Genomic DNA, 22,372 nt, shown 5'->3' with positions numbered 1-22,372 from the left:
TTTGCGCTTGCAGGGTATGCCAAAATGACAAATAAAATCCCAGATGTTAGAGACCTGATGAGGTCTCCACCTTTTCTTGAGTGTTGGGTTTAAGCTACTTGGGACATGGTGTCAAATCTGACAGGACCCTGATGCCCACACCCAATATTCATTAAGGTTTGTTAGTGATTTGTATAGCTGTCTACAAGCTGCACTTCCACCTCAATCCTCAGTGGCCATTTAAATATTTAGTTTGTCCTCTGACTTTTACTGACAAAGAATTAATTTCCTATTGTTCAAGTGTTGGAAAGAGTTTATATTTCTTTCTAAAAGTAACAAAGGTCTTCTGGGTGTTGTAAATGGCTTGTTACTGCTGCATATTATTTTAGGTAGTCATATCTAATTTAATGTTTTATTTCCCCATGGGCTAACTTGCATATCTGCAGCATCCAAAGGCTATGACAACGCCTTAGCAGAGTTTTCTCAAGAGAGCCAGTTAACCCCAAAATGAAGTCTGGTCTTTGCTCTCCACCAATTAATAGCGCTATTTATTTTATAATATTTCAGTAAAATATCTTAAGTATGTAATTTCTTCTATATTTAGTAAAAAATAGTTGTAATTATCCTACTCTCAACTAGCATTTACTTTTTCTCCTTCGTTATATGCTAAAGTAATTATATCTGCATACGGGACAAAGGGCTGGGGAACCCTATGGTCTTTGGAATGCTTCATGTACACGGCTCCCTAACTTAGGCACTGCACAGCAACACTTCCCTCTGTGTCCAGCCTGAGCATATTTAGGCTCCTCTGAGAGCTGCAGCTTCTTGCTGTCTGGGGAGAGCACAGTCCTCCACTTCTCTCACTAATCTGCTCTGTTGGCAGGTAGGTAGTGCTAATTTCAACACCAAACCTAAATAAACAGGAAGTCATATGTGTGGAATTGCTTTGTTTCCTAGTATTTATTACTAAAAGTGATTTGGACTTACACGGCATGTGACTTTTGGTAGCGAGCTGCGTTGCTCTAGTGAGATCCCAAGCAATTGCAAAGCTGCCACCCTCGAGAGCTGCAGCCCCTTTCCAGAAGATGCCACATACCTCAGAGGACAAAAATCACTGAACCAGGTCTAACAACTGTTTTCGGACTTCAGGTTTTCATCAGCAGTACAAACAAGCTGTCAAAAATGTTTGTTACTTTACTTGTATGAAACGGGCACAAGTTTTAACTTGTAATTCTAAGCCACAAAACCTAAAATGAGTACAATTAATTATGTTATTTAACACCAATACGACTTACGCTCTTGCCCTTAATGGTACCAGAAAAACTTGTACCTTTAGGCTTTTCTAAAGTAAAATTAATAACATTTTCTTTGGGAAAGGGATTTTCTTTTTCCCCCAGTATACTGTGTGACATTGTACAATAGTAATACTTTGCTAAAACCAAAATATTCAGGATAAATACAGAGGAGAGCGTAAGTATTCTAGCAGAAATACTTACTACATTGTTATAAGTAACTGCTGCATTAAAACATGAAAAAAGTCCAAAAAGTGAAGTCCCTTGAAACACTAAAGGTTTGGGGTTGTAATAACAGTGCAGCAGGATAAGTAGAAATGAAGGTGTTTCAATTTGGTCCAACTGTAACGCGAGGGTTCAACACTTAAATCTGTTAGAAGTGAAAGAAATAATTCAACTACTTAGCCACTCTGTTTTTCAGAAAGTACAACTTTCTGACTTTCATAAAAAAAAATTAGGAAGAATAATTAAAACTGAAGGCCTTTATCTTCTGTGATTAAGCCATGAAAGTCAAGAGGGAAAACTGATAATAAAAAAAGTCCCTACATAGCACGCTTTTTTCTTAATTTCAGCTAGAGAATCAAAGCATTGCATGGGGTCACGCACTTTTGTTTTCCTCCTGTAAGGGAGGAGAAATGCCGACAATGCATTCTTACGAGTTTTTTTTCTCTCAATAATTCCTAGCAAATACGATTCCTTACAAAACAACTTCATCTCCTGCATTAAAACTCATCTGGAAAAGGGGTCGTTTACACTGTTTATAAAACACTGCTACATAAAATGTGTAAAAAAACATATTTCACTAAAAATAGCTTGCGTAAGTAAGGGATTAGAGTAGTTTCTACTGCTGTAATTGTTCCTTTGTAGTTTTTTCCATGATGTTTTTGAACAGTGTTTTTAACTATGTTTATTAAAGTCAGCACATCAAAAAGGATCAAAGAGAAAGCTAGTGAGAACCAAAGAAACCCCAAGCGTATTGTGTTGTCTCACTGGGGAGTTATGCAGATTCAAGTAAACAAGTGCAAATTGTTGAGGTTTTAATGAAAATTTTCTACAATTATTGTATCTGAAGTCATACTATATAGTAACATCTGTACAGCAGATGGCCATACTGTACAAAAGGCAAGCAACGCTCCTTTTTCTTTCTCTGTTTTAACAGTACATCTGAGATGACTACTTTTGTCATTGTGCTTAGTTTGGTTCAGCAAATAATTCGTAAAATGCAGCTGCTGCAGATGGTCACAATAGTTATTTGACTGCAAAATCAAAGACACAGTGAAGTATTTGTGTATTAGTTTCATTCTGTAAAAAAATCTGACACGAAGCCCATTCAGCTCAAAAGGTGCATCTATAAAATGTTCTCTAAGAGGAAAAGTAGTGAAGAACTGACATATTTAAACGCTCCTTGCTCCCAAGACACAGCTACTACACTTTTTTTTTTTTTTTTAAATCGAGTAAACTTGCATAATTTCTTTGCAATAATAAAGAAAATCTAGTTACTAACTGTGGCATTCTTTTAAGTAATTCAACACAAGATCATAATAGTGTTTCCCCCATGTAGGATAATTTGTTTCCTGAATTTATATTTTTCACTTTGGTTTCTATCAGAATTTTGAATTCAAACTGAGAATTTTATATAAAAATTCAAAGAATTTATTATTAAAAGGCTTTGGACGGTTTCAGTCAGCTTTGTCGAAGCACGTCTTTCATACTTCTTGTAACAGAACCATTTCTAGCACAGCCACAATTGCACCCAAAATGTCACGCACATGCATTTATCTTTTTGTAAAGCAAAGATAAGGCAACGTTAACTGCATAAAATGTGGAAAGAGTCTGCTGAGGTCTATATACTGTCTGGTAATGGCTGTTCCTCATATAGAAAACCTAACTTCCATTTTCATTAGGTTCATTATCAGTATGGCTGTATTTAAGATTGCATATTACACTATAAATGTGCCGAGGATTGTGACATGAAAAATAAAGATTTGTTTCCTCGGGCTACCAGCAAAATTAAGAAAGAGAGCTTCGCAGCAGAGTGTTTCCGAGGTCTTAATGTACACGGCAAGGTAAGTCCTCCTTCAGGGAGGATGAAGACTTCCAGGGTAAGTGACACACTCTGCTGAGTCTGCCGAATTGCTTTACAGTGCAGTGACGGAACAGCCTCGGCTTTAATATAATGAAGCTTGCTGCGGACACCATAATGTACTATGGGACGGATAATTTATAAATGATAGAGGGGAAAAGATGGAAAGAGGATTATAACACACAAACAAAAAGAGAACTATTTAAAGGATATTAAAAAGACCTCTTACTCCATTGCTGTGCTTTCTATGCCAGGATTGCGATATGATTGGAAAAGCGTGGGAATCCAGTCACCACTCCTGCCTACACTGCTGTTTATTTATGGATAAATCAGGAGTTTCAGGCTCCAGCACTTTCACAGGCTTTCATGTCCTCTGAACCTTAAATTTTTCATTTTTAACTTTTAAAACAATAAAGAAGCACTGAAACTTGCTGGCCTGAGGAGAAATATTTCTGATGAAAAAGAAATAAATCACCACCTAGCTTGGCCTAGAACTTGCTGCTCTCAGCTACAGACTGTTTTATCGCTTGAGCAACTCTGCCAAATACCAACATCTGGCTCACCTCCAGATCATGCAACTGTACCATCTTATTAATTATATTAAAAGACTAATAAAACAATTTATGAAGATATTCAAAATGTCTTCATTTTAAACGAGTATCTGGCATTCACATTTTTGGAGCAATGAAAGCAGCCATTGGAACTGGCACCCTCATTTTCTCTGTAAGCCTCTCAGCTGTGCAGAGGAAATATGTAACAATATAAAACTTTATAAGCCTGGAGCAGAATAATGGTAGGACCAAGTATTTACATAGTAGCATATGTCAGGACTCTGAACTATAGGGTCCTAACAAGAAAAAGTAGTTATTGAGTGAAAACTGTCAAAATGTTGTTCTTTGAAGTGTGTGCTGCATTACCAGAATCTCAGAATTGTGGTTCTTGCAACCATTTTCCATCCAGAATTCTGTCAATAAATTAGTAATTACAATCGAGGGGATATTAACTACAAAATTATGCACTCTTGGGTGCTACCTCACTGCAAGGAAAACTCTGGTAACAACCCTTTTGTGAATTTGGTATTTTCTGTTGTGGATTCACTAGGTTAGCTAGAAGAGTTGCACTAAAAAATGGGGGCTGGGCCATCACTCGAGCAAATCATCAGCACTTCTAATTATCAGAAACTCTTACCTGCAGTTTTATGGCCACCTTTAATATTCAGGCTTCCACTGAGGTTTGACAAAGAGGCTAACAAACAAGGTTTACTTGGATGTGGGATGGTTTCCATAGAAACAACCATTTGGACGGTGTGAATGGAAATTTTCTGGAAGCACGAAAGAGCTTGCCACAAGTTTTCTTGTAGTGAAACGTTCTGTGAAGCACTGGTGTGCACTGCAGGTAGTGAACCCTTTATACTAGAGTGTTTGGTTCCTGAAGCGACAGCCTCATCTGGATGAGTACCAGTTGATGGAGAAGCCTCCTTCCCAGGCTCGTCGTCATTTGTGGTCATAATTTTCTTCAAAAACTGTTTTAGTTGATCAAGTTTGACAAAACTTAGATTTGCTTTCAAAGGTTTGGATACATCCACATTGATGTCAGCTGTAGGACAGAATTAAAGAAAGACATATATCAGAAATTACAGTGCAATTATTCAAGAAATGGAAAAATGTAGGCTTTTAGTGGAGATATTATTCCTACTGTGTTTCATTAAATGGACTGAATCATCGATAAAACATAATGAGGCAATATTTTCATGAATAAATCTGAAACCATCAGTAAAAGTACTACAAGCAGTCTCCACTATTCACAGTTCTAAAGGAAGAAACATGTCTCAATCTAAATCTTATTTTCTTGTTTCTTTCCAGGGACCACCACAACTATCTGAAAGGCAAACACTTCATTTGAGTGTGTAGGAAGGTAAATACATAGTCCTTTTGTGTCAAAATGAAAATATACTTCACATTCTCTTGAGTTTTCCATACGGTAGAAATATTTGACTAAATTCCAAAGGCAACAGTGAACGTTTTAAATGCATTTAAAATGACTGAATAACATGTATATTCTTTCCTACATGGCTTATAAGTGGTTTTCTTCAATGCATTTCTATGCTGAATTCAAAAATTAAGCAAAATATAAAACTAAGGGTTTTTTTTTCTTTGTGAGAAATCAGAAAAATTGAAATATGATATTTTAAAAATATCATAAAGTCACACTTTCTTCGTCTCTTTACTAAAGGATCTTGCTACCTCCCAGACTGCTAAAAAACTCACTGAAATTTTAGAAACCAATAATAAAATGAACATCATTGATAACAGTGGTATTTCTCATAGTTGAGACATTGCAGTTACCAAGAGTATTTCACAGACAGAAAGCAGGATTTTATGAAGTTGAAACTTACTCCTGTGCTGCTGTCTGCCCCCTTATCAGTACATTCTGCTTCATTACACAAATCCAGCTTTTACTTAGTTTTTAAAATGTTTCATTTCAAATTCAAATTTCACTCCGTATTGAGACAACTACCTGGCCAGTGGGAAAAGGACGCTTTTCACTTTGCTGTTTCATTCCTGCCCTCCTCCCCTTCAAGAGCAAAAAGGATTAAAATTCTCTTCAGATACCTAAGCTATATTAAATGTTCAGAGAAAACAGTGCTACTTAGTTCCAAGTTATACTATCAACACATAATGGAAACCCTGTTTTTTGAAGGTTTTACACAGATTAAGGGACATTTAACCAAAATTAGGATTTATTTTCAAGTTGTCCAGGATCACATTCTACTCTTAATGCTGACACAAACTGATAAACTTGATTCTCCCACCCTTTGGTAAATCAGAAACTTTTACCACAATGGTAAAATGTTGCAGGAGCAGAGATTTGGATCTGTTCTTAAGATTATACTCGTAACTAAGAGTCCGAGGGACACGGCAAAGCTACGCTCTGACTCCCCAGAATATCTGTATGTGTGCATCTAAATTGCAGTTAGAGCCTTTGGTATCTCAATAGTCTGTGAATTTTAAACTGGCACTTTTTCTACAAAGATATGATGAACTTGCCATGAAAGATTTGTTACATCTGAATGAAAGCACAAAAATAACCTTCTTAGAAAAACAACAGCAGTACCTTAAAAACCAAAGCTAAGTGAAATTTAAGAGTGAAAATCTATTTTAATTGTAACTTTCAATTTTTATCATTAATTTTCTGAAAATGCTTTCTTTTAATGTCAAAATCTTCCACACTGAGCCAAAAACCATAGTAAACACTAGCAAACACATGAGCCTAATAGAAATGCAATTATCAAAGCTAGGGAAGCTGGACATTAGAAAAGGGGAACATTTTTAGGCATCCAAAGCCATATGCAATTGACTTTGAAGATTTTTCAGAGTATTTACATACTACTCTTTTTAAAAAAATTAAAACAAGACAGAGACACTTAACACTTGAAAATCTCTCTACCTTTCTTGGCACTAAAAAATGCCCTGCCTCTGCACAAAGTGTTGGTCCCCTCTTCCCTCTGAATGGAGTGCTAAGAAAAAAGCACAGACACATGGGACATTACGATGTTCATTTATTTATGACAATCAGATGGAAAGGAGAGGAGCATTTTTAAAAACGACTCAAGTTTGAAATCCAACTCACACTAGGATTTGGGTCCTTGAACCACTCAAGTACCTTCAAAAAAAAGCCTCTTATGAACTTAATTTTCTTGGTTAGTTAACTAGTAGAAGGATATCAAAATAAAACAGAATTTTTGGCTTTGCTACATAATTAAGTGCATACGATAGTAAATAAAAAGAAAGCGTCCTTCTGTCTTGGTGTGAGAGCTTTTATACTGCACTTCCTTGTCAAAGGTGTATTTTACTGCCAATGCTTTCCTATGGTAGTGTAGCCTGAGAGGCAAAAGAACCCTAACACCTGAAAAGTACCTAGACCTAAGTTGGTAGGACAGGTGTCAAGCTAATCCTGGAGAATAAAGCGACTGAGAAAAACCTTGAAGAGGAGCTGAATGTGAGAGCTTCAGTTCCCTGTGGGTTTTGTCTGGCCAGGGCAGAGAAGCCAAGGGGTTGGTGGAGCTCTGTGCTGGGATGTACCTTTAATCAGAGCTGTTCCTCACTTGTTTTTACAAACACAGCACTCCTCCAAGAGAGCAGTAAAAAAAAAAAAAATACCAGAATACCACAGAAATGCAAATGGCTTCCCTGCTTTCTGCTTGGAAACCACACGTGTCACACAGCAAAAACGCTGTCATGACTGATAACTCGACAAAGGTTTGTATTAAGTTATTATTTTACAGTGAATCAGCCCCAACAGAAAGTGGTGGCAGCCAGGAGCATAACTGCAGAAAATGTAACTTTGGAACCTTCACTGCAAATATTTTAACTATCTCATAATGACATAGGTTATTTTTACAACTGGGGAAAGATTATGTAAGGAGATTCTTTGGCATTTTTAGTAAAACATTAAAAAAATAGAAATCCAATTGTGTAATCAACATGTTTTTAGTCTTTGTCCTGTCCTACAATTTATACTTAGCACTTTAAAAGAAACTTTAACATTCCCTCTAAGAAAAACATATCTAAGTGATGGACAGCAACAGTGAAAACTGATGAAATATGAAGAGCTATTTATAGCAGTTGATGAAGATGGATGTTCAGCAGTTCCTCCAGCTATTCAAAATGGGCTAAAAAGAGATGTTACAATGTAAAAGGTCACCTCCATGCAGCTGGAAAAAAAATCCCAGGGTGTAAAATGCAGCGATAACAGTATTTTTAGATGATGTTAAACACCTTGGGAAGCACACCACACATTCCATACCAGTATGAAAACACAAGTTCTCATAATTCAAACAGCTCTTTGAATTGCCCCAAATTACATCAGAATCTGAACAGAGCATAAAGTAGCTGAAAGCCTCCTTTAACTCCTCGGTTACATTGCTACAGTTCCCTACCTACCAGTGACTACCTACCACAATTACAGTCTGATGCTTTAGATTTAAGTCTTAGCAGCAAGATGGGTGTTACCTATTTCCAGCAAATAAATAACGGAATTACTGCATTTGTAAATACATTGTGTTCAAGTGAGTTATTTCTGATTACATTTTAATAAAGCTGAACCAGATGATATCAAAATATTTATAATAGAGTGTAGCATTTCAGTGTAGAATTTGAATTTTTTTCTATTGCTCGCAATTTCTTCACTACATCTCTTTAGATTACGAAGTAAATCCATGTCTGTCAATTATTAGTTTCTAATTACCCTTCACAACTTTCTGAACAGCTACTAGGAAACAGAATGATGAAATAACTATTGAGTTAAAAGGAGATTAGATAAATATAAATAAATTACACTTATTATATGCTCCCACCACACCAGGAGATGACTTAACAGCAAAAGGAAAAGAATCACATTGCAATAATGAAATCAGAGAGGGAATTCAGGTCCCAGAGGCGATTCTACGGAGTTTATGTTAATGTACACCTTGTGGGGGACCAAAAATCAACTGGAATAGTTTCCTGAAAACGGTTTCCAGCTATTTTCTCATTTAAAAAGTTCCAACTTCACTTGACCCATTAGTCATCATATTACTTACATTTATTATGTATTTTGAAATCTATTACAAAAAACCCAATGGATTCAATATGGCCTGCTTGAACAAAATCATAACATCTATAAAAGAAGACTTATAAGCAGTGCACTGAAATTCCTGTCTCAAACAATTTCTTTCTTTGTCATTTTATTACTTATAGCTTCAGATAAAAAAAAATCTGGGTTATGAGTATTTTACCCTTGTTCTCTGTAACATTCAGATTTGTATAGTGAAGATAAAATTTTACTCAGTGAACTTGGGATAATGATTTACTCAAAAGGACTTTTTATTTGGTGAGCTAAAGATGAGTAAGCAATACAAAAACAACAGAGCTCCTAGTAAGTTGCTTTAGGTCAGTAACAGCTCTTATTGAAGTCAGCAGGCTTATTCTAATATATACCACAACCTAATGTTCACCAGACTACTATTTCTATGACTAATAAACTACCATAGATTCTCTTAATCTGAAAAATCAGAAAGTAAACTTCATGAAAATTATTTATAAGCTCTATTTATAAGACTAGTATCTATTCATAGACTATGAGGGATGTTGAACTATGAGAGAAAAATAAGGCATTTCTCAAGAATTTTTGACTTCTTATACACCTCATTCTGCAATGGATCTTTAATTTCTCATAGCTAATATGGAAAAGACCAGATCTTTCTCTCTCTGGATGGACACGTTTCTCTCTGTCCTTTAAAGCAAGAAGGCTATAAAACACAAAAGAATATAACAAATAGAAGAAACTATTTGCCTTAAACTCAGGACAATTGAATTTCCTAGTTCTAAACAGGACAGGAGCAGACATCAAGCATGAAACATTTTACCACACACAACATCCTTTCTCTGGGAGCCACCAATCCTGCTGTAAGAAGTCTAATAGGAGAAATCTGAGGAAGGTAAAGGTAGTCTTGAGTCCTGATTCTGATTTGGAGTCAGGGTGGCCCTTCAATAACAGGGAAATGGATGAATTGCAAGTATTAAATTTATTTAAAAGAAAAATGGAAAAAGAGAGACTTGTAAAGAAAAGACTAGTTGTATTGTTCTCAATTGTCCCTGGTTAGGCATCAAAAGAGAGACAAATTAAAAGAAACTGAAAAGCAAGAAGAATCCAGAAGAATTGTTTTTATCTTTTAATGCATCATTCCCAATTTGGATCAAGGAAAATGAAGAAAGAAACTTGAGACGAGGCTTCAGAGGCCATCTGTAGTCCATCTTGTGTTCTGCTTCTGTGAGACAGATGCCAATTAGTCTGGAAGAAGCTGGTAGTCATTCCTCAGTATTCATATCTACTGTAGTTTTCATGCTGCAGCCCTGCAAAAGAAGCTCTCTAAAGCCAATGCAGCAAACAGAAACCATCAGGGATCTTAATAAACTCAAGCCAAGTGTTTGCCTGCAGCAACAACTCCTACTTCTATGACTCGCTGCACCTTTAACATTATACAAAGGTGACATTAACAGCTCTAACCATTGCCTGGGTTTGAGATCTCAGACAAGGCTCAGAATGCTATAATATCGTTTTTAAAAAAATGTCACAACTGAACCAAAATAAATTGTTGTAGGTCTAAAAGACCAAAGATAATATTGATAAAGGATGGAAGGTTACTGCTTTTTACAGGATGTTGACCAAAATGAAGTGACCATGCAATGACGAAATACATCACAGAAGCATGTCAAGGGTTGCGTGGTGAGGCCAACACATACAGTGGGCACTTGGAGGCACTATCATGAAGAGGAAACCCTATCTAAGAGAAACATTAACTCTCAGCAGAGAGTGAGAAGTTGAACCACAGAGAGATGAAATACATTGTTTGAAGCCATGGACCACATTTGCGGAAAAGAATCCATAAATACTGAATATTATCTGATTTAGCTGCTGAGCAATATATCTGTATTATAACTTATGTGAAGAAAAAAACAAAAGGGTGATTAGAAAATTCAGCAAATGTTTGAAATAAGTTTTAAAAGAATGTCAGTATACTGTAATAGCTACCAACAAACTATTTTCAAACTTATCCATGTGGCTTTGGTGTTTAGTTTCCATTTCAGTACTTAGAAATTTAAGAAACTAAATTTCATTGAAAATACATGTTGCAGACACTACTGTTAGAAAGTTACTTGGGTAATTTTACGCATTATTACACTGATATTACAGACAATAGACGCGTTAAAAACAAGGCAATACCTACAGGCTGGTACACCTGTTTGGAATATATCTGCTTGCCCCCTTAATCAAATAAATATCATTTCATGGCTACAGTGTCAGTGCTTTAAAAACTTGTTTGCAAAAGAGAAAAGGGGGAAAAAAATCTACTAGAAAGCTCAAAAGTTTTGCAAATGACCCAGAGTTAATTAGAAAAGTCTGCACCCTGGCCAGTTCCCCTTCTCACGTGTCAGCTCTCATTAAATCAAAAAATTCTCATTTCAAAGTTAACAAACACCATGGTTAACAAAACTGTTAAACTGGGATCAAGTGGGCACATTCCTAGGTTTATATATGATGTCATGCTAAGCAGCCCACAGCTGAACTTGCAAGCAGTATGAATGATTTTTCAATATATTAAGTATCTGATCTAATGCTAATTTTCTCTCTATAGGCTAACTGTGCTGGGAACAGGTGGCCCTGCTTTCAATTACGGAGGGCTAACATGCCAGTGTGAGGCCTGGATTAGTTCACCTTCTCACAGGGAATTTGCCTCGGTTGGGAATGGATTTATTATGGCTTCACACATGGAACGGGGCTCATGTCAGCTGAGGGTAGTGATACATCATATGATTCAAATTAACCTGCTGTGGACTGCTCCGCAGGGCTGATATTGTGTATTAAAATGACGACATTTTTAAAACAGCTTGAAAGAAACCAGGATTGCTGAAGTGCAATGGTTCCAATTTGTTCCAACTAATCTATCACCTGCTGGAGATATTGTTCTAGTGGGTTTCTGGTAGCTGCTATTTTCCAGGTTTCTCCAAACCACTGACCTTGCTAATGGATACAACTGTTACCTTTGGAAACCAGGGAAAAGCTGGAGAGAGTGGGACATGCAGTTTGTTTGGTGCTTTCATGCCTAAGGCGAGGCCTGGTGCATGGGGCTCCCACAGCACAGTGCTGGGGAGATGGGCAGGGATACCACCCAGCTCTTACTTCACCACTGAATGGGAAATTGCTTAATTTTTCCAGACAGTTTGTTCTATAGAAATGATTTCCAAAGGCAAAACATCAAGGATCTTTGTTATTTCACATCCACCTTAGCTTCTTCCCAATAAAATGCTTGGGGATAAAGACTTTGGCATAAAACTTGTATTTTGCATGTGTAAGTGCTTTAAGGCACTTAGTATGAAGCTGCACTTCACAAATTACTGAGATGCTTTCTATCATTTACATGCAGAAAGAATACATCAAAAAGAAAGCTTTTGCAGCTAAGAAAGCGTAGTTCATTGAAAAAAAAATCTACAGAAAGGATTAGTGGGTAAAGATAATAAATTTTTAAAAACTATTAAAACAAGATGGTTGTATGTGTTCCCCACCTAATGACTAATACCTAATGCTAAAGCAACAAATTGTTCACTTACATGTATTAGACAAGAATTAAATGTACAATCCAGTAACAGACTGAATATAAAAGAGAGAAGGTCATGTAAACTGATGTAGATGGAATTTAAAAAATTCTAAATAATTAGTTACTGTAGAAAGAATAGTCTTTTAATGCATCATGAGGTTAGGGTTGAGGTCTGTTCCCACAGGCCTGATGATGAATGCTTATTTCTCCTAGGATCCTATTACCTTAAATCTGGAAGAAATATCATTTTTCTTTAGTTGCCAAAAATGTACAAAATAATCAACTCATGTGGCAAGAAGTGCATTAACGTATCCTGTTATTCTCATTTAATTAGTGGTTTCCAAGTTTAGCTACTTGTAGTTTTTTGATCTCCGAGTTAACACAGGCTGACAACCTGGTTTCCTGTGTGGTGAAAGTATACAATTTTTCTGGGGAACACTATCTACTTATCTACTTCAGCTGACAAACTATTTACAAGAAGAACAATTTTTACCCAGGACAGCAAACACTGGGAACCAGTTGCAGTTTTTTTCTTTTAACTGCTTGTATGCTAGGTTCTTGCCATCATTACACATTGGCATGTTTTACCGCTCTATCTGAAATACAACTTCAGCATGCCAACTAAATATTTCTTAAGAAATATGGCACTGCAATTGAGCAGCTGAACTCTGAACACTTAAAAGCTATACCAAAAGCCATTACATCTAGACTTTTGGCTGCGTAGACACAGCTTTCAAAAATGTGCTCAAAAGCCTATCAGTTGTGCCTAACTGCTAGCCCCTACTAGCACATATTGCCTCCAGCACATTTAAAAAATTTACTCACTGGATTTATGAAAGGCACGTACATAAATGAATGTGAAAATACACAAATTGTCCTTAAAAAATAAACTGATTAGTTCTATTATTTGCCAAATGTTCAAAAAAAAAAAATTAAAAAAAAATCCCTAAGTGTTTTAGCCATGAGAGGATTTGTACTCCAAAAATTGGAAAAACAAGGAGGATAAAAGAAAACAAATCTGGCAGCAGTGACCAACATAAGCATATTTCAGTAGTGTATTTCTTTAATAAATTTACTATTTATGAAAGGAGACATCATTATAAAGTTTGTCCAGAGACCATAAAGGAGCCCCCAGGAGTTCCACTGAGGCTCCCGTCCTTAAAAAACAACTGCATGCTTAGTTAGGACCTCATGATGTAGACACCTTCTGCAGACCCATGCTTTTGCTTGGTACGCCAAGCTTCGTCATCCTGGAAGAAGTTGTGGTTAGAGTACTTCTTCTCACAGTAGAATTAGCAACTTGTCTTCCAGTAGTCTGCTGAGGAGCTCCTTTTCATTTGCTACTCTGATGCAATCACATGCAGAAAGTGTCTTTCACTACTAATAATGGAACAGTTCTTGGTAAAGGTTAGCTTATTTGAAGAGTAGTGGCAACAAGAGAAAAGAAAAATCTGCAGATGAATGCAGAGCTGTTTTACTACATTACATGGATAAAACACTTTACTAAAATTCAACGTAATTGCTGTTGAGTCATGCTTAATGATAGTTCCAATTAGCAAGAAACAGATGATAAAAAGAGTGCCTTTTGGCTAAGAAGAGATCCTGGATGAAAGCTCTGAGATTTTATTTGCTTTGCAAGAATAAATAGTCTGGATTTTATAATGCATTAAATTATGCTTTTTTTTTCAGTTTCCTACCTAGCCAAGTACCATGGAAGGGAGAGATTTAACACTGATTCAGGATCTGGTTGAATTATTGAGAATGGGGCAAGAACTGAGACCACTCATGAATGCATAATTTGCAAGCTGGTACCAACTTCCTGACTAGCTGGCTTCATTAGAAAGTTGCCCTACTGACGAGAGTGTGGCAGGGAAACAAATTCAGGTGTATAATAAATTAAATATAAAGTTGGGCCAGGCAACTAAAATGAGAATCTAAAGAAAGAGTGTAGTGGAAAGACAAGGGATCTGGGAATATAGGAATCTGTCAGAGATGTGGAGAGAGATGAGTAGCACACCAAAAACTGGAAAAACAAGGAGGATAAAAGAAAACCCACCTGGCAGCAGTGACCAAAAGACTGCAGTACCAAGAATATATTTTCCTTTTGGCATTCCAATGGAGCTCAGAAAATCTGATCTCCAACATTCTTCTGATCTCATCAGATTTCCATAAAGCCTAATGATAGTAGGTGTCTCTTCTAGTCTTATGCTGGTCATAAAATATACTATTATTATAATTAGTCCCTTCAAATAGCAGAAAAACATTCAATAGGCCTGAAGGTTCAAAATCCTATGAATGAACCCCAAAATGCATCAATGTAACAAAAAGTCTGCATTGTCAAGTGCTTTTAAAATGTTGTCTTAAAGGAATGCTTTTAAGGCATCACGAAAAATGAGAAAAGTGGCAATGATGAGGTTGTTCATGAACATTACTCTTTCACTGAGACTCCTGCCTGCATGCATACAAAAACAGATTTTCAAGTTACTTAAAAGTATTCATAAACACCTGGCAAATATGAATTGTCTCTCACTCTTCGGTTGTTCAGTTTGATATTTTGGGGTCTAATATGCAGAAGTAATTACTACTCCACCCAAAGACAACATGAACTATACTTCCAAGACCTAAATTCCTGCATTTTTTTCAGGTACTGTGGAAAACAGAATTTTCAGTTTTAAATTGGTAATTTTGGTGTGTAATGAAAAAATCTTGAATTTCCTTGCACCTCAGTTACCTTCTGTGAAATGGTGAGGGCATACTACTCTGTCACTCATAGGAGAATTGCGCAGATAAATGAATATTTCTGTAGCACTCAGGTCCTAAAGCCGTAAGCAACACAGAGGTAATCCTGATGTAGAGTTAAATTTAAATATTGTAAACAATGTGATAGACTGTATGAACACAGTCTGAATGAATAAAAAAACCTTTTACTGAAGAGTTGTTCACAAAATTACTCATAAAGGCTCATTCTGTGCGCTGATTAAAGTGAGGATATTTAGAAGAAAAAAGTTACACGATTCAGTAAATAACAGTAAGTATGCACAAAAGAGGTGAATTATAATGGTACAGGTAAATGTAAGTGTATTTTCTAACATTTAATACAACCTTAATCATATTCTATATAGTAATGTAGTTATAAATATATAATTCACAAAGTAGATAGTGCATAAAATACTTGAATTTGCAGGAGTTTGTGATTCCTCAGGAGGGAGACTTCATGTTATGCCTTTTAAAGTAAATTCTAATGAACTGTAATACTACACCAATTATATTCTGTATGAAAAAACATAATGTAATTTTTTTTTCTAACTTTACAATGTTAACTTACAGTGTTAACATTCTAGATGGTATGAATTTGTAATGCCAGGTATCCAGATTCCAAAGAACTGCCATTAGGAGGCAGATCTCAAAAATCTCCAGAAACAATTTGAAAGTCAGCTTTTATAACCATACTTCAATAAATTTTAAAATCTCAGTTTTTCTAGGGCTAGAAGCAGGTTGCTTTCATTTAATTGGAAATGTGCCAAACTCAGGCTTTTAGAGGATTAACATTTCTATAGATACCTTGGAAAGAAAATAATCAGGTCTTAAGTCTACAACTGGCCCAGGACTGACCATTCCTCAACTTTAGCTTCAGGGTAATTGCTGATGAAAAATATCACATTCATCAACAAGGAATACAACATTTTTCTGATCTAATGTGTGTCTACATGTGCATATCTATAAAGAGATTACATTAGAAAATAGAGATTAAAATGCAAAGCTTACCTGGCCCGTTAAGGAAGTCTTTAATTTGTACTGTGATAAGAGAAGGTGGTATACCACTTTTAGCATCCACCTCTCCTGCTACTGTCTGCAACCAAATCTTGCAATAATCCAGAGCTTCCGGTAGAGTCTTTCCAGGATCTACAGGTCATAATGATCATACTATTAATGATATTCCAGGAATATGATACATAACAAAATGCTACGTACGGAATTAAGTAAAACTAAAAAGTTTAAACTATATATACAGTAGATAAAATACCTAATACTGCAATAGAAAGTATTTGTGCCTACAGATAGGTAGGGTGTGTATATAACAATGCGTCCATACACATGCAAGAGAGTAAATTCAATATCACACAAAATGTAGAAAATCTGAAAAAACGAGGAGTAAAAGATATCACTCATCCCAAGACATCTTTTAATAATACTGTTTTAGCTTTTGTTAGCAGTAGTACTTAGAAGAGAATTGGTGATCAAAAATGGCTATTTCTAGATCAGATTACCATTACCTCAAAGAATATATAGTAACGGATAAATAATAAAGGTGTAAAGTCCAGAATGGTACCGGATCTCAAGGACAGAGCACAATAACAAAGCAGTTATATCATTCTCTTCCAAGATTCACTGTCACAGTATGTTTAGCTTTTAAAATCAATAGCGATTCTTGTATACCACCTTGAATGGAAGTCCTTTGATCAGTCTATAAAGTCACAAAAGTATATGAAAATTAATTTCCTCCAAATACTATTCCTTTACTTTCTACATATCACATATGGCAGAAACAGTGCTGTAAGTAGTCTTTTTAATCTTTAGCAACTCGTGACCTTTGTTAGTATAGTCTTGAATTCTGACACTACATGTTCTAAGTACTCAATTACTCCTTAGTTTCAAGACTGCTACTTAAATTGTCAAATGTCTGTCCCACTCCTAAAGATTTAAGGGGCATCCTGATGAAAATTCAACTCTCACATCTTCAGTCAATTAAAAGTTGTTAGAATTATTTTATTTAACTGAGTTTTACCAAATGAATTCCTTTTAAGGAATTTACATTTACATACCCACTACTAGAGTCAACATATGGTATTGCGGTATCACAGTCATATGTGGACTGGGTATATAAAGTCAGCTTTGGAATTTGTATTTCTTGACCTTATCATGTGATTCATATAAAACTTGGCACATATGAACCCTTATGTGATTTCAAAGAACCTACTGAAACCAATTGATCATGACTTTAGATCTATATGGAAAAGATCAAAAGTTAGCACATTCTTCTGTTTTTATTTGATCAATTTTCAGGCACTGACTTTACAGCTGTATTTGTACTGCATGGCATATACATTACAACCTTTCCTTTCCCTCTATTCCCACTATACATTTATGAAGTCAGCTCTCAACAGTTATTTAAGAGCTGTCACTGCATACAACAGAATTGTATATTTTCCACGTGAATTTCTACATTTTTATGGTTCTTAGTCCTTTTCTTTAATTACACTAACCAGAATGGTAAGGCACACTCTCTTTTCTATAGTAACTGCTTTAGGGAATATCTTTTTTCCTGTCTAGTGTTTGCCTAGAATACTGGAAATAGTAACAAAAGAAATCTTTACCATCAAAGTACACTTTTAAAATATTTTTCCTGACATATGTTGTAAAGCATTGTAAATATTACATTGTGAAATGTCCATCAATCACTAAATCACTTATATTATTCCTTCAGAAACATTTGTGTAAACATTTAGGTGTACTAATACAGGGGAAAATATTAAAGTACGCCATTTCCTTCTCTCATTTCTAAAGATACTGTGCCATACTTTCTATAGCAACCTAGATCAACCATTGGCTTTTAAGAAATTCCAGCAAATTTAGTCAAACATTTCTTTTACAGTATACAATTACAGGTATTCCTATTATCCTAAGGCATGTTTATGCTATAAAATAGCTAATAATCATTTCACAGTTCTAGCTGTTTAAATATGAAAATATTTCTAATGAAAAGAACTTACACAGCAGACAATCCTTGCATGACATAATACATTAGCTCTTACACAAACACAACTCTCAGGGTGCTGTGAATTGCATCACGCAAGCACAGAATGAAAAAAATAAAGGAGCCATGGGACTCTCCAAAGATTACTTTGCCCTGTCATGTCCCAAGGAGTGCAGCACTATCGCCTCTTCAGTACTTCAGGTACTTCAGGGGTACTTCAGGTCTGGGGCATATAAATACTAAAAAAGACCCATAGAACTTACATAACACAAAGACGCCTCACCATGCAGAATTAGTCTGAGTTCAGTTTTTCCTAGTTCAAGTGGAACCATCAAACTAATATAAATAAATAAATTCCCCTGCCACAGATAAGAGGAATTGCCAGATAAGCAACAGAATGAAAAAAAGGAGAACATTTAGCCTGAAAAGTATGGCATTCCTGTTGCAGAGAGAAAAAGGACTCTTCTCCCTCAAGGAAATGATGGAAATATTCAAAATGTTTAAAAATACACTTGACAGAACACTATGAAATATACAATAGGGAACAATTATGCATCAGCGGGGAACTGGTCTGAATAATGTATTATAATAGGTTATTTCCATTTCCATTTTCTATGATTCTCCCAAAAATCAACACTTAAATTTGCAGTTATTTGTATGAAGAAAATGCTGGAGAAAACCCAAGGGATGCATATATAAGCAAAAGGAGAGGCTAGAATTACTCCACAGCAAGCCAAGGGAGAGAAAAGAAAGGCTTGAAAAGTGAAGAGTAGTAAAGACGGCCAGAAATTCTATCCTCTGGGCAATGTGAAAAATTTGACTGTGGCAGCTAAAGAAAAATGGTGAGACAACTATCACAGATTGACAACCAAGTCTGTAAAATAAAATCTGTAAGACTGAGAAGCTGTGAGGCCTTCAATACTTCCACATTGTTTTCCTTTTTTTTTTTTTTTACTTTATTAGAATGAAAATAATATCTCTAGATATTTTTGAATCCACCAAACATTCCAAGCCACTTTTAGTCCTGTTAAGTTCCAGATCCCACCTCTGAAATTAACAATTTATGAAGCATCTAAACTTGATTTGAATTTACAAGTTCTGATACTTCCTCCTCATGTTAGTAGCAGACAACAAAACCCAAACTTCTGAAGAGATGGGAGATCAAGGGTGAAAGGAGAGAGGCAGGAGAAATTTCAGACCTTGAAGATTTTCATGTTTCAAAAATGTGGTTCTTGGCAGCCAGGACACTGCGGGGGCAAAGCCCAGGGCAGACCTTAGCTGGGCCTCAGCCATTCCCAGCAGGGGACCAGGCTACTGAGCTGTGTGCTGGATGGCTACTTGGCCCCTTCAGCTGGAACGTCACCCAGGCCAAAGGAGGTCTGCAACGGGTTTTTATTTCAGTGGATGAATCATGCTTTGGTCTGGAGTCAATTTTGCAAGTCAGTATGATGCTGCAATCTCCTCTGCATTTCCAGCTCCAAACTGGGATGCTTGGTCTTATTTTTAAAATGGTTTCCATTGGAATTCAGAAAACATAATGGGAAAACATTTCTGTTAGCATGCTCACAAATGCTGTGTCAGGGAGTTCAAAAATGAGCATTTACAGTATCCTAAGGAATGCACACTCCCAAGCCAGTTCATTTTTACTGCTAGGGGCTGCACTCCCATACAGTCACAGATGCAGATGTACTGGTCACTATATATACTTGGAGGGGAACAGGTGACATTCCAGCAGAACTCCCTCCATCCTGGGCTAGGGAACAGTCTTAAATCCTTGTCTGCCTCATAGGAAGCACAAGCTGACAGAGAGGCAGTGAATCAGACTTCCTGCCAGATCCAGCCTGCACTTCTCTCCATTCAGCCTGAGCTTTCCATTAGATCAGAGGTTACATGTGGTCTTAGCTACTGCATCTGCTCTTCATGGACCCCCTGCCATCAAAGGCGTGGGTACTAAAAAAAAAAATAAAAAAAATTAAAAAATAGAATAATTTTGGATGGCCTCACAATGGCTATTTTTTTGCAAATACTTCACTGGAGGAAGTTGAAGAAATTCCATGCATAACACATCTATTTGGAAATTTCCCTCCTATAAAATGAGTAAGAAGCACAATCTCCCCTTAGAAAATAAACAAACAAATAGAAAAAAGATTTTTCAAGAATGCCCAGAGCACAATGCTCAGGAAATGAGGCAATTTTGTATCTGGATTACATTACCTGAAACAAAGCAAATAAAAGTTTAAGAAAATATTTGTAAAAGCAGCTTATGAGGTTACATTAAAAACAATTGCACCCACTTTTATTTAAGTGGAAATGGCCAACTCTCTGTTAGCAAAAACTAACAGCAGATGCCATTTTTTTTAAACGTAGGATGAGCAATGAATAAAAAATGTTGTTTTATAGTATCTTTTAGGCTACTTCTATAGGATCTTGCAAGACATCTCAGAGAACAACTGGTCTTTTTAATAACATTTATTAAGGGCTTAATATTTATCCCATTAATTTATTTACTTTGATGTGAAGTTCCTATACCTGGCACTAAGTAATATAATTGCAATCAAGCTGCGCAAGTACGGAAATAATTTAAAACACAAATGAAGCAGCTTAGCACATCCATACTAAAACGGAGCTAACATTATAATAACCTAGTAAGTTTTCTCCTCCTACAAACTATCTTGCCAGTGGACAGAGTTTGAGGGAAATACTGAGGAAATTGAAAGCACAGCCACTAGTCTTTAGCTCCAAGGCAGGCAGACTCTCCCAAATCCAGACACTGGCTGGCTGGAAATGTGTTACTGCTAACTGCTCATTGACACACTAATAGTACTTAACTTTTAAATATTCTGTTTCCTCCTGTTTTCTTAATACATTCTTATTTCTTTCACCTTTCAGAACACGCAAAAAAAAAAAAAAATAAATAAAAAATCACCACAGCTAGCAAACAGAGGAGCCAAGCTCTTTGGATGCAGCTCAGTATTTTAGCCACTGTGCAATACTCTCTCACACCTAAGAGGACAACAATGTAAAAGTCCTCAAGATTAAGCTTTATTAACTTGAATTCTTCCAAAAATAAAAACAAAACCCTTATCCCAGGTAAAACTTATCTGGCTTTGTAAAAGTATTAAAATCTTAATTTCTGCACATGTTCAAAGTATTAAATTATCACAAAATTCATTTTGTCACTAGCCCAGGATTAACTACCATTCTCTACTGCTGGTGCAGTTTTACAGGATAATTTCCCTATTTTACTCAAAAATTCATAAGACAGGCTTTCATAAAATACCTGCAGGGAACATATTCTTTGTTGACCAACAGGTGAACAATGTATTTTCAAAAATACACTAATGTGAGGTGAAGGATAAGAACCGTAACAAGGTCTATAACTGTGATCAGCTGTGATCAAAGTTCCCATTGGAGCTACCTTCCATCAAAAAGTAACACCTTCCCTATTTCACAATACTCTCCATCAAAAAGTAATATCTTCCGTATTTCACAATACTATCTTGTAAGAGGATTGGTCTGAAAGTAATGTCTCCTATTTTGTTATGTTGGCCCACGCTGTCAGAGGCGGATGTTGGTATGTGTAGAGGTTGAACTTTCCCACCAATATTATTTTACATGTTGTTGCCATGTGACAGATGGCAGCAGAGGGGCAGTCTGACAAAATGACATCTAACATGGAAGTGTGTATGGAGCAAAGGTGTATCGTTGAATTCCTCCATGCAGAAAAATGGCACCCCTTAACATTCAATGATGCTTGCTGAACGTTTATGGAGAACAGTGGATGTGAGCACAGAGAGGCAGTGGGTGGTGCGTTTCATCAGCAGTGACAGTGAATCACCTCCACTGGTGCAGATTTTTGCTAGCGTGGCATGCAGGCTATTCATTGCTGGCAAAAATGCATAGCTAGTGGTGGTGACTATGTTGAAAAACCATGTTTTGTAGCTGAGAACTTGCTCTATCAAATAGTGTTATTATGCTCTTCGAATAAGTTGTAGTGCCCATGGAAATAAATAAGGAGTATTGTTTTTGGAGCAACCTACGTATTTGTTTCTGCCATGCAAGATTTGAGAGGATTGTTTTAAAAATGTAGATTTTTTTCTAAAAAGCCTAAGAAATTATAGCACAGT

At 36.2% G+C, this 22,372-nt stretch overlaps 1 protein-coding gene across 7 annotated transcripts in view; it reads right to left on the bottom strand.

The window, feature by feature from the left end:
- Window positions 1–22,372, bottom strand: part of VPS13B (vacuolar protein sorting 13 homolog B) — a 421,101-nt gene that overhangs the window by 89,425 nt on the left and 309,304 nt on the right. For all 7 annotated transcript variants that reach the window (XM_021386667.1, XM_021386662.1, XM_021386666.1 and 4 more), the window contains 2 exons: window positions 16,256–16,393; window positions 4,543–4,950 (listed from right to left, as the gene is read on the bottom strand). In XM_021386667.1, the coding sequence (XP_021242342.1) occupies window positions 4,543–4,950; window positions 16,256–16,393 (546 nt within the window). The remainder of the gene's footprint in view (window positions 1–4,542; window positions 4,951–16,255; window positions 16,394–22,372) is intronic.

This window comes from Numida meleagris, chromosome 2 (genome assembly GCF_002078875.1).
Source record: "Numida meleagris isolate 19003 breed g44 Domestic line chromosome 2, NumMel1.0, whole genome shotgun sequence".
Taxonomy (NCBI): domain Eukaryota; kingdom Metazoa; phylum Chordata; class Aves; order Galliformes; family Numididae; genus Numida; species Numida meleagris.
Note: the sequence above shows the minus strand (reverse complement) of the source record. Positions and strands in the feature narration are given on the sequence as shown.